We start from the raw sequence: 12713 nt of genomic DNA on the forward strand, positions 1-12713 counted from the left end.
CCTGCTCTAAGAAAGTGAGCCTGAGAGGTGCACATGAAAGGGTTTGGGCTGCTTTGTGGTGGAGGCTGGGGTCTGGCTTCAGCTTTCCCCCTGGCTTCCACACCCACAGCCTCCCTGTACTTGCCTCCTACTGGTTATGCAGATGAGGATGTGGACGGCAAAAATAAAGTAAAAAGAGGCACTTGTGTTTAGGAGTGGAGCTGTGTGCCTAAGAATGGAGCTGAAGGTCTTGTTAAAATGCACGCGTCGTCACAATGTGTCGTGTGTTAAGTCGCTTCAGTCGTGTCTGACTCTTTGTGACCCCATGGACTGTAGCCCATCAGGCTCCTCTGTCCATAGAATTCTCCAGGCAAGAATACTGGAGTGGGTTGGCATGCCTCCTCCAGGGGGTCTTCCCAACCCAGGGATTGAGCCCGTGTCCCTTATGTCTCCTGCTTCGGCAGTGGGTTCTTTACCGCTAGTGCCACCTGGGAAGCCCTTCATCATAATGATGCTATTAAATTCCATATTGCCTGCAGTATCTGTGTGTACTTTTGTGACCAGGAGAAAAAAGCATTTAAGTTGCCATTACTGCTGTTTCTGTCCCCAGTATAAATAGCACTTATGGTGCTCCGAGGTCTGCTCTGGGCCCGTCTGCTTTGGAGCTGGGGGCACGTGAGCATGTCCCTGCCACCGTGTGGTTGCGTCAGTGTCCTGGCTGTGTCCCCTCCCTTCCAGGGTGACCACCACTCTGGCATCTGCTGGGAGCTCCCAGGACCCAGACGAGGGCCGCCCTGTCCCTGAGCAGATTCTGTAGCCCTTTGCACAGAGCCCTTTTGTCAAGGCACAAACCCAGACTCAGAGCAGGTTTTGGGGAAGGGCCCCTCATGTTCCTTAGGGGCCTGAGATGAGGTGAGACGGAGGCTGGTGGACATTGACCCAGTTCCTGCAGCAGCGAGGTGTGAGGCCTGTCCTCCTGGCGCTAGTTTGAGAGGCAGCTCTGGGCTGCGACGGGCGTGTTCTGGTGCCCAGGCTTCCCCGGGGATGCCAGGCCCCCAGTTCCTATCTATCCTAAAGGTTGAGGGGCCCAGTCTCCCTCAGAAAAGAGCAGCTGGTGCGCAACTCAGGACAGCCCTACACTTTGCGGGCCAGGTTTGTTTTCTTTTAAAATGGAAATAACTTCATCAAGTCTCATTAGAAGAAAAATATAACTATATATATTTTCATATTGGAATATAGTTCATTTGCAACGTTGCGTTACTTTCAGACGTCCAGCAAAGTGATTTAGTTATACGTAGACATGTATCTTTTTCAGAGTCTTTTCCCATATAGGTTATTACAGAGTGTTAAGTAGAGTTCCCTGTGCTTCCTTGTTGCTTGTCTATTTTATGTATATTAATGTGTGTATGTTAATCCCAACCTCCTAATTTATCCCCTCTCCCCTTTCCCTTTCGGTAACCTTGAGTCTTTTTAGAAAAATGTATATTCTTAGGCCTACTCTATCAACTAGAAGAATGTCAGGGAAAATAATGGGCCTGCTTTTTTACCGCTGAAACATGAGCTTCTGGGCAAGTTTGAGAAGGAATGACAAAGAAGCAGCTTTTTAAACCTTCCTTTGGGGCTTTGCTTTCAGGTTGAATGTTGGAAGTACCAGGCAGGTAGCCCTCAGCCAGTCCCTCCCTAAGTCTGACCTTCACTCTCCTGCCACCTCAAATAATGTGTTAGTCTTACGCTTTTTTCTTGTATACCAGGGATACCTCTTCATTGCAGGAACAGATTTTAAGTACTGACAAACCAAGGGAAGAATGTAAAAAAATCATCCACGATCCCTTAATCCAGAGATAACCACAATTAAAATTTTGAGGACTAGTCCTTCTAACTTTCTTTTTCTGTGCCCATAAATAACACATTTTAATCAACCAAGGCAGTGTTTTTGTGAACTTCGTATGTGGTTGTCTTGGGTTCCACTGCTCTGGCATTCAGTTCACCAGTCTCCCTCGGATGGAAGTGAAAGGTGAGGTAGGAATGGCTTTTAGTATTTAGACAGTGCAGACATTGTCCTGTCCCTTGTCCCTGCAGGCTTAGAGGTGGGATTTCTGAGTCCAGAGCTCTGACAGCTGGTGTATCAGTGAGCAAGGCAGATAAACAAGCTGCCATGGGCCTCATGTCAAAGGGAACAGTCAACATAATCTTGCCCCTTTCCTTCCCAGCTGAGGTCGGGGACAGCCCCATACTCAGGCCTCACCTTGTGTGTCCTAACAGAGGGTGGGGACTGTGGATCCCTGTAGATGCAGCTTCTGAGCCCAATCAGAGGCCTGGAGCACAGAAACCCCAACTTCTGGCCTTGGTTGCTGTCATTTGGTCCCTCAGTCTGACTCTTTGTGAGCCCAGGCCTCCCTGCCCCTCCCTATCTCCTGGAGTTTGCCCATGTTCATGTCCATTGAATCTGTGATGCCATCCAACCATCTCATTCTCTGTCGCCCTCTTCTTCTGCCTTCAGTCTTTCCCAGCTTCAGGGTCTTTCTCAGTGAGTTAGTTCTTTGCATCACGTGACCTAAGTATTGGAGCTTCAGCTTCAGCATCAGCCCTTCTAATGTGTATTCAGGGTTGATTTCTTGTAGGATTGACTGGTTTGATCTCTTTGCTCTCTAAGGGACTCTTCTTCAACACCACAGTGCAAAAGCATCAGTTGTTCGGTGCTCAGCCTTCTGTATGGTCCAAGTCTCACCTCCTGGCCTTTGGGGCGTCCTTGGCCCTCATCCCACCCTGCTCCTGCCTCTCTCTCAGCTTGTAGGCTGGGGTTGGAGGTGGGGGCTTCACTCCATCTGAGGGAGGTGACTGGTTTGCTAAGTGGCTCCCTTGCGACCTCCAGCTAACCACAGGCTCCCCTCCCGTTCTCAGCTTCCCTGGCAGGCATGAGGCTGGAGGAAGGTGACATTGCGGTAAGGTGACCTCTCCCTCCCAGAGGCGGGGTCAGCTCCTGCCCCAGGGGACGAGGGTACTGGGTGTCAGCAGTATCCTATCAGTGGGGCATCCAGGGTCAAAAGGCAGCTGAGGGAGGGGAGAGGGAGACCCAGGCCACAGGACCTGCCCACAGCTCCTCTCTTAGGAGGTCAGTTGCCTGTGCTGAGTAGACAGGTCCCCTGCCTGCCTTGACAGTGAGCACAGGCAGAAGGGTCAGACCTCGGGCCAGAGGACTGTGAGCCCTCCAGGCGATAAAGACATAACCCAGACCCTTCTGCTTCTAGTGGGAAACCAGTCGTCACCTGATCCATGACTTAGAGGTAGTTGTAGTAAGTTCTAGAAAAACAGCCCACGGAATTCGTGCTAGCTCGAATCTGGGGAGCTGACTTTGGATTTTGGTGTGGGAGGGTCAGCAGAGGTTTCGCTGAAGAAATGGCATTTAATCCAAGGGTCTGCAGCCTGGACAGTGAAGCGAGGAGGGGGTCAGGGCGGCTCTGCTGGAGTGCCAGAGGTGGAGCCGCCTCACTTCTGCCTGTCTCTCTCCAGGTCAGCCTGGGCACCAGCGACACGCTGTTCCTCTGGCTCCAGGAGCCCACGCCTGCCCTGGAAGGCCACATCTTCTGCAACCCGGTTGACCCCCAGCACTACATGGCACTCCTGTGGTAGGCTGGGTGTGGGGGAGGAGGTGTGGGCAGGGCTGGCACCGTGTGGAGCCCCCGGGGCATTCCACTGAGCAGGCTCTGGGGGCACCTGAGACCCCAGGGACTCACTGGGTCTTGCCGAGAGCAGAGTTGGTGTTGGGGTGCGGTGGGGGGAAGCGCCCAGGACCTGAAGTCTCTCCCAAGCCCAGGTACAAATTCCATCCCCAACACCTGTATTGCGTGTGGCCTGAGGTAGACCCCAGAGCATATCTTAGCCACATTTTGCCCATGAAATGGGAGGATCAAGAGGTTTACTTCATAGTGATGTTACGATGTATCTGGCACATGGTGGACCTTCAACCAATGGCAGTAAGGGCATCCTGCCTCCTGACAGTTCTCATGAAAGGGGTTTGTTCTGCATCTTCCAAACAGGCATTTGGCGACCTGCTGGAAGCTACCAAGAGAAGGTTTTTAGCCTTTAAGCTCCAGGAACCACTGGAGAATATGTCAGTCTAGTAAATCTGGCCAGTTCTGCCCATTGTCCAGAGGGTACAATGTGCCGAAACCACAGCTCTGTCTCTCCCTGGGACTCTTTCGTGGCAGCCTCCTCTGTAGACAGAGCCCCCAGGACAAGTGCATTTTCTGGTGACTCCTGGGGAGGTGCACCGGGCTTGCTACATGAGGCGGAACCTCAGGTCCTTGCTGTGCACTGGCTGGGGTGGGGTCCAGCCTGACCTGCAGCCCCTCTACCTGGGACTCTTCCCCAAAGCCCGTGGATCCACTCAGAACAGACCTAGCACCTCCCTCAGGGTTGTGTGTGCACTTCTGCAGCTTTAAAAACGGCTCCCTGATGAGAGAGAAGATCCGTGATGAGTCTGCTTCTGGTTCCTGGAGCAAGTTCTCCAAGGCGCTGCAGTCCACAGGGATGGGGAACAGCGGAAACCTGGGTAGGCTGCTGAGCGGGCCTGTGAGGGAACAGCTGCTGGGGGGGCAGGACAGGGCCGGGGATGAGCCAAGGGGAGCCCTGACTGTCTCCACTTCTGCTCTATGGGCCCTAAAACTCATGTGGGACCCCCCCGATCTGAGTGAGGCGGGGAGCGGCAGACCAGGCCAGAGCTGCATCTTCTGTGCCCTGGAAGCTCCTGGTGACAGCATCAGAGGTGGCAGCCACAGTGTCTGCTCTGCCCCGGTGCATCCCCACATGCAGCTTTCTGCCCCAGACACCAGGTCCTGTTAGGAAAAGTGCCCCGCCCTGGGGCAGGCCATCTGAGCAGGGAGGGAACATGCCTCCCTGGGTCAAACCTATGCTGGCATTTTAGGTAGGGTTAGTTGGACAGCCAGCTGCCCCCTGGCTTGGGCTGCCAGGTGAGTGTAGGAAGAACTGTCTCCATGAGGAGCTAGCCTAGGCCTTTCCAGTTTCCCTCTGTCTTGCTGGAGAGAAGGACCTTAGAATATTCACAGTCTCCTCCAGGGAATGGGAGGCCCAGGGAACAGGGATGTAGGGTCATTTCACCCTGCTTTTTTCCAAAGCTGTTGAGAAGCTGATCTTTTATTTTTGACCACTGATAGCTAATCTTTTCCTGGTCTTGTTTCAGGTTTTTATTTTGATGTCATGGAAATCACCCCAGAAATTATTGGGCGTCATAGGTTTACTGCAGAAAACCATGAGGTATGTATGTTATTGGTCAATTGAGCTACGTTGACTCCATTTTTGACTATTAAATTTTTCAAAATACCTATGAAATTATGCTAGCTTTAGGGACCTCATTCATTTAATCAGCCAGTGATAAAACAAATACTTGAAAAAAAATTTTGATTTGAGGTGTAGTTGATTTGTAATATTGTGTTAGTTTCAGATGTGCAGCACAGCGATTCAGTTTTTCTTCAAATTATATTCTGAAAAAATATGTAACCTGTATATATTTTATAGGTTATTACGTGATATTGACTATGATTCCCTGTGCTTTACAGTAAATCCTTGTTACTTATCTATTTTATGTACAGTAGTTTGTATCTGCTAATCCCATAAGCCGGAGATTAATCCCATACAGACTGAGCCTGAGCTCTCCCATGCTCTGACTCCCCAAGTCCACTTTGGGGTGAGTGAGGCCATGAGTGCACGTGTGTGTGTGTGTGTGTGTGTGTGTGTGTGTGTGTGTGTGTGTTTGACAGGCAAAGTCAGTGGTTCAAGAACACCACTTATGGGTGAGCTCCAGTGGAGGTCTGTCATGAGCACCAGATCTGGGCTATTGTTTAAAAACACCACACACACACACACACACACACATACCCACAGACACACACATACACACCACACGCATACACACACACACACACACACACACACACACGCACACACACAGAGTGAGTGGACAATGAGAGCTCTTCACTCTGTCCACTTTCTCCTGGAGACAGGTCTCGGCATTCCCCCAGGATGTAGAGATTCGAGCACTGATCGAGGGACAGTTCATGGCCAAGAAGATTCATGCTGAGGCGCTGGGCTATCGAGTCAGTAAGTGAGCTGCCAGGGGGCTGTGTTCTGGAGTGGGGTCCAGGGGTCCTGCTCACACACTGAGGTGCTTGAGACCCTTTCTGCCTTCACACCAGGCCTCATGGACACTCTTAAGGCTCCATCACGGGGTCCTTGTTTTTGCAGGAGGGAAATAGAGCCTGGACCTGGTGGGGGGATGAGGTGGACTCTTCCTGTGGGCAGGCATAGACTAGGAGGTGGGTTGTTCTTGCCTCTCTGCTCTGGCACCAGTGGCCTCATCTCCTGGCCAGGAACTGTAGGATTTGAGAGATCTGTCTATAACCCTCAGCCCCATCCTGCAGACAAAATGTCCTAAGCTTGGGATCCTGAGGACACAGGCAATGCGGGTGGCAAAGGTCTGGGGGGGGCCATCACTGAACCTTCACCTTCTGGGCACACCCCTGCCCGTGGGGCACAGCTCTGGGCATTTCAGCTTGAACAGGGAAGAGAGGGGATGTAGAACCACCGAGAGACCTGCAATGGAGAGGGCAGAACCAGGGCCGGGGCAGACCCACGGGAGGAAGGGACTTCTAAGAACTGAGCGATGGATGGGCAGCTTTAGGAGGTCAGTGAGTGCCCCTACTGATGTTGCCGGAATGGTCTGGGGGAGTCTGAAGGATGTTGGACCAGCTGACCACAGAGTCCAGGTTTCCGAGATGTATTTATCCCTCTGGGCAGCAGCTGTGGTCAACAGAAGGTTGAACCCCCTGGAATCCTCTCAGCTTGAGGGTCTCATGATACTTCTACCGACAATCCAAGTCCTGTGGAGTGTGTATTTTATGTCTTTGAACCTATCAGGTAAAAAGGACACTTTAAAAGTAGGCACTAGGTAAACCTTTTTGGAAACCCGTTAGGCAGCAGCTACTAAAGCTGCGTACAAACCCACCTGGCAACCTCACTTCCCGGTGGATGCAGGACAGAGATGTGGACACGTGTTCACTAAAGTCGTGCAGAAGGCCACTCCCCGGGGCCCTGTGCTTGACACCCCTGCTGGAAACAACCCAGTGTCTGTCGAAGGTAGGATAAATGCCTCGTGGTGTGTTCAGATGACATGATCCTACGCAGAAATGAAGGTAAACCAGCCTCAACCAAGCACAGCAAAATGGATGCGTCTCACAAATGAAAACGCTGAGCAGAAGAAACCAACCCAAAAGTGTGTGACAGATTCTGTGTACAGCGGGTTCAAAAGCAGACGAAAGTGTCTGCTGTCGTTGGAAGTCTGGCTGGTTGGTAGTTACCTTCCGGGGGGCCATGATGCCTCTGGGGTGCTGGTGAGACTCTGTTTCATAGGTTATACAAGTGTCTTCAGTTGAAAACACGTCAGGCTGTCAGCATATGGTGCACATGTGCATTTGTTAGGATGTATACAGCTCAACAACATTTTTTTTTTCATTTTTAAAGATTTATTTATTTGGCTGCATCAGGTCTTAGCTGCAGCATGCAGGATCTTCATTTCAGCATGTGGAATCCTAGTTCCCTGACCAGGGAAGGAGCCTGAGCCCTCTGGATTGGAAGCGTAGAGTCTTAGCCATGGGACCATGGTGTTGGAGAAGACTCTTGAGAGTCCCTTGGACTGCAAGGAGATCCAACCAGTCCATTCTAAAGGAGATCAGTCCTGAATATTCATTGGAAGGACTGATGCTGAAGCTGAAACTCTAATACTTTGGCCACCTGATGCAAAGAACTGACTCATTGGAAAAGACCCTGATGCTGGGAAAGATTGAGGACAGGAGGAGAAGGGGATGACAGAGGATAGATGGTTGGATGGTATCACCAACTCAGTGGACATGAGTGTGAGTAAACTCCAGGAGTTGGCGATGGACAGGGAGGCCTGGTGTGCTGCAGTCCACGGGGTCACAAAGAGTTGGACACGACTGAGTGACTGAACTGAACTGAACTTTTATAAACAGTCCCACTCTTCCACCAAAAGTGTAAAAAGAAATTCCCCAAGGGTCTCCACAGGCTTCTAAGCTCCCTGAGAAGTGAGCCCAGGTGAGCAGGACAGGGCCAGAGCTGAGGTGGACATGAGTGAATGGCCGGAAGGGTTCTTTGGTCGTCAGCAGGGGGCACTTTGGGGGGCTGTCCCCACTGGCCCAGTATGTAGGGAGAGGCAGTGAGAGTGGAGAGACCTTCCTGGGCTCCAGGGGACTAGTGCAATCATGTCAGCATTCCCAGCCTCTGAAGCAATTCTTGTGCAAACAGCGTAAAGTTACTTATCCTCTTAGCAAGCTTAACAGGGTGAATCAAACCTGTCCTTCCAGCTCTGCTGAGCTCCTCTCAAAACAAGATCACATGAATGGACATGCTTGAACCTAAAAGGGCACAAGGGCTGCACGGACTGCAGGCATCATGTTCCCAGCTGAGCAGCTTGCAGGATCTTAGTTCCCAGACCAGGAATTGAACCCAGGTCCTGGCAGTGAAAGTGCTGGGTCCTAACCACTGGACCGCCAGGGAGGTCCCTCTCATTTCTGTATTGAACAGTCATAATCTCATTTTAATAATGTCTAAGAAGAATAAAAAGATGTCTGAAGTAAGACTGGCAATCATGATAATAGCAGGTGTCAGTATGTACCGAGTGTCTACTGTGTGCCCAGCCCGGTTCCTAAGCACTTTTATCTTTATTAACAGCAATATCTCTGGGGTGGATATCACTCCTGCTTCCCAAAGTAGGAAACCAAGGCTCAAGGTGTTGTGTCACTTGTTCCAGGCTGGCAGACCTTCTGAACCAAGCCACTCTGGTTCTAGACTCTAGATTCTTAACTACTGGGTTGCATCTGCTTCCTTTAAGGAATGATCCCTGTCTTGATATTTAGACACCAGGACACACATGCGCCCAGCTGGGCGGGGCCAACGCCATGGTTCCTTTTCAGCTTACGTTTCCACGTATGTTTCGTTATGTTTAGGTTGACTTATAAGAGCAACAAAGCCTTACGGACTTCCCTGGCGGTCCAGTGGTTCAGACTGTGCTTCCAGTGTGGAGGGCACGAGTTTGAAACTTGGTTGGGGAGTTAGGACCCCACATCTTGTGTGGTGCAGCCAAAAACTTTTTTTAAAAAAGCAGCCTTATAATAGCAAGTTTTGAAAATAAAGGAGAGAAAACCACCTATAATCCCATCTCATCTCCCTAACCACTCATGCAGTCTGGAAGCACTTTCTTTCAGTCCCCTTTATGAGCTTATTTTTATAAAGCCAGAGTCCTGTTCCCGTTTTACCTACAAAGGGTACATACAAACCCAAACTCTGTCAGAGCCTTCGTGGTGCTTTACATTGTGCCCAGCTGACTCCTCTTGCAGTCGTGAATGGAGTATGGTTTGATTTTCCAACATGGAATCACACGGGAACATCTACCCGTGTGTCCTGAATTGTTTTCTTAGCTGGCTGTCATCCCTTCCCCTCTTCCCAGCCCAGGCACTCTCTTCGTGGCCGAGGGCGAAGATGGGGGAGGCTGAGAGGGGCTTATAACATTTGTTTTCAAATACCTGCATAATAAATAAATGCCTTTTTATTGTAAAAGAGTCCTGTGACACAGGAGTTTAGGGATGAAAGCACTATGAGATTACAGAGCGCTCCCTCTGTTTTCCCGCCCTGCCCCAGCTTCCACATCACCACTTAGGCGGCCCGTGGGGGAGGCGTGGGGATGCTGAGGACTAGCTCTGCCTTTGGGACACCTTTTTCATACCAACACCACCTAATGCCTGGCAGGTTCTCTCTTCTGGTTGTTTATATGCCTCTGGAGGGTCATTACGCCACCTATCTTGTACTACAGGTATGGCAAGTCAGCGTTTAAGGGCTCATCTCATTCCAGAATTTATTTATACTTCTTTCCATTTACAACTTATTTGTGGGGGAGGAGGGCATGCCGCATGGCTTGTGGGATCTTAGTTCCCGACCAGGGATTGAACTCAGGCCCTTATCAGTAAAATTGCCAAGTCCTGACCACTGGTCCACTGGAGAATTCCCTGCGTTTACCACTTTTTGTTAGCATTAAATAAATATATATATTTTTTGCTTCAGCGGTCTCTCATTGTTACAGTACAAAGCATGTTCTTTCTTGGTCATCTCCATTTTAACCTGAAGTGGAACTATATGTCTTTTACTAGATGGCAGTTTATTATTTTTCATTGTGGAAAATATCTTGCATGCAGCAGAATATATGCTTCATACGGCTAACTGTAAAAACAGAGTAAAAAAATCAAACACCTGTTCATTGAGCACTCTGGTTAAGAAACACAACACCGAGGCTTCCCTGGTGGCTCAGTGGTAAAGAATCCACCTGGCAATGCAGGAGACATGGGTTCGATTCCTGGTCAACTGCTGAACCCGTACACCACAACCACTGAAGCCTGCAGGCCCTACAGCCCACGCTCCACACAAGTGAAGCCACCGCAACGAGAAGCCCTCGCACCGCAACTAGAGAAAAGCCCGTGCAGCAGCAAAGACCTAGCACAGCCAAACGTAAATAAATAAATACTTTTGAAAAGTTAAAAAAAAACACAAAAAACCTCTGTCCTTGTACTCTGAAACAAATGACATCCAAAAAAAAAAAAAAAAAAGAAGTGCAACATTGCCAGGACCTTAGAACCGTCCTGTGTGCCCTCTTGCATCCCCAAGAGGTGGGTGAGGCAGTGGCCTCACAAGTCCACGTGGACAGAGCCAGCCTCAGATCTCCCCCCAAGCCCCGTGTGACAAGCAAGAGGCATTGACCCGACACTAGCCTTTTGTGGTAGAAGAACTCTGAACAACAGCCCTTTCTGCCTTGGGGAAATTGTCACGGCCATTTTTTTGTCTTGTTTTTTGTTTTTCCTTGCAGTGCCCAAGACAAAGATTTTGGCCACTGGAGGAGCATCTCACAACAGAGACATCCTACAGGTAAGTGCTGGTAGCAAGCTCTGCACTGGGGCCTCTTCCATGTCTAATACTTCTAAGAGCAAGGGACTCAGCAGTTAACACTGCCTCTGTTCCCAATCCTGCAGAGATGGGGAGCTTACAGCTCATTCTCTCCCAGGAAGCCAGCTCTTTACGGCTCACATGGAGAACAGGTTCAATCTTACACTCAGTGAAATCCATTGCCCTGTCCAGCTCCACTCTCTGATCCCAGCATCGGCCTCTGGAGTCACACAGAAAGTGCCTGTCTTTCACAGCAGATCTTCTGACATCTAAGGCCAGTGTTCTTCTCTTCCTCAAGGTTCCCCCTTCCAATTTAAACGTCTCTGATTCTCCCAGACATTCCTCTTGTTAAACAGTCGCCAGACTTTGTCACTGTCTTTCTGGTCCTTCATTGTGTTAGAAATATATGACCCAAAGTGGAATCAACCTGCAAACATCTGACGACCAGGCCGTCACATCGTGGGTCTGTCAGTGTCTTACTGGGACACTGAGCAGTTTTAGATAAGCCTGAGGCTGCCTTAGCTGTTTGAGTAAGTGTATCAACTGTTGACGTGTAACATACTTGCCTTAGGTAAGGTTCTCTAGAAGCAGAGCCTGAAATGGGAACTCTTCTAGAAGTGATTTGTTGGGAGAGTGCTCCCAGGAGAAGGGAGTGAGGGAAGCAGGCAGGGCAAGGGAAGAAGGATAAGCAAGGATGTGGTTCTGGCTAGAGTCAGCTTCAGCTCCATGCCAGGTGGAGATGAGGTACCTGAGCTATGCTGCAGGCTTGGCTCCACCTTGGAGTAAGGGGGCAACTAGCTACCATGGGAAGAGGTGAGAATGATCTCCTGGGAGAGGGAGCCTCTGTTCAGCCAAGAGCAATTTTCAAAAATTTTATTTATTTTTTGACTGTGCCCTGCGGCATGTGGGATCCTTGTTCCCTGACCAGGGATTACACCTGCACTCCCTGCATGGCGAGGCACAGACTCTTGACCACTGGACTGCCAGGGGAGCTCCAAGAGCAATTCTTTTTTTTTTTTTTTTCCACTTTTACTTGCATTTATTTTTTCCGGCATTTATTCCAGGGCCATAAGATTTTGTTTCTTCCATTTCTTCTGGAATCTCTTTTTCTTTTGTGCAACCTCCTCTTCTGGTTTAGGAGCAATCTGTTCTTTTTCAGTAAGGATTGTCTCAGTGTAGCAAGGAGAGCTTATGTACCGGTTGATCTAACCGTGAGATCTGTAAGTCCTGCGTCCCATCCTGGGGGCTTTGTTCACCTGGATGTGTTCAATGACCAGAGAATCTGCATCTAAGTCCTTCTGTTCAGTCTCACTCTCTGCATTTTTGAGCATGTGCAACCAAGAGCAATTCTTTTGAGAGGCAGTCATGAACTGTTAGCCAATTCTCAGGACGTGTAGGTGAGGGTGCACACCAGCCCAGTAAGGGGATCTGTTGGGACATCAACAATTCTGTCATTTAGTTGCCAAGTCGTGTCCGACCCTTTTGTGACCCCATGGACTGTAGGCTGCCAGGCTCTTCTGTCCATAGAATTTCCTATGGCAAGAGTATTGGAGTGGGTTGCCATTTCCTTCTCCAGGAGATCTTCCTGACCCACAGATCAAACCCGTGTCTCCTTCATTGCAGGGGGAATTTTTTTTTTCTTTCTTTCTTTTTCTTTTTTTTTTTTTTTTACTGCTGAGCCACTAGGGAAGCACATCCCCAATATCTCTCAT

The 12713-nt window shown here is 49.8% G+C and overlaps 1 protein-coding gene across 2 annotated transcripts in view; it reads left to right on the forward strand.

The window, feature by feature from the left end:
* XYLB (xylulokinase) overlaps nt 1-12713 on the forward strand; it is a 46074-nt gene that overhangs the window by 18909 nt on the left and 14452 nt on the right. For both annotated transcript variants that reach the window (XM_070776061.1, XM_070776062.1), the window contains 6 exons: nt 2881-2921; nt 3490-3605; nt 4416-4531; nt 5180-5253; nt 6000-6096; nt 10925-10983. In XM_070776061.1, coding sequence (XP_070632162.1) covers nt 2881-2921; nt 3490-3605; nt 4416-4531; nt 5180-5253; nt 6000-6096; nt 10925-10983 — 503 coding nt within the window. The remainder of the gene's footprint in view (nt 1-2880; nt 2922-3489; nt 3606-4415; nt 4532-5179; nt 5254-5999; nt 6097-10924; nt 10984-12713) is intronic.

The sequence above is a fragment of the Bos indicus genome, chromosome 22 (genome assembly GCF_029378745.1).
Source record: "Bos indicus isolate NIAB-ARS_2022 breed Sahiwal x Tharparkar chromosome 22, NIAB-ARS_B.indTharparkar_mat_pri_1.0, whole genome shotgun sequence".
Classification (NCBI taxonomy): Eukaryota; Metazoa; Chordata; class Mammalia; order Artiodactyla; family Bovidae; genus Bos; species Bos indicus.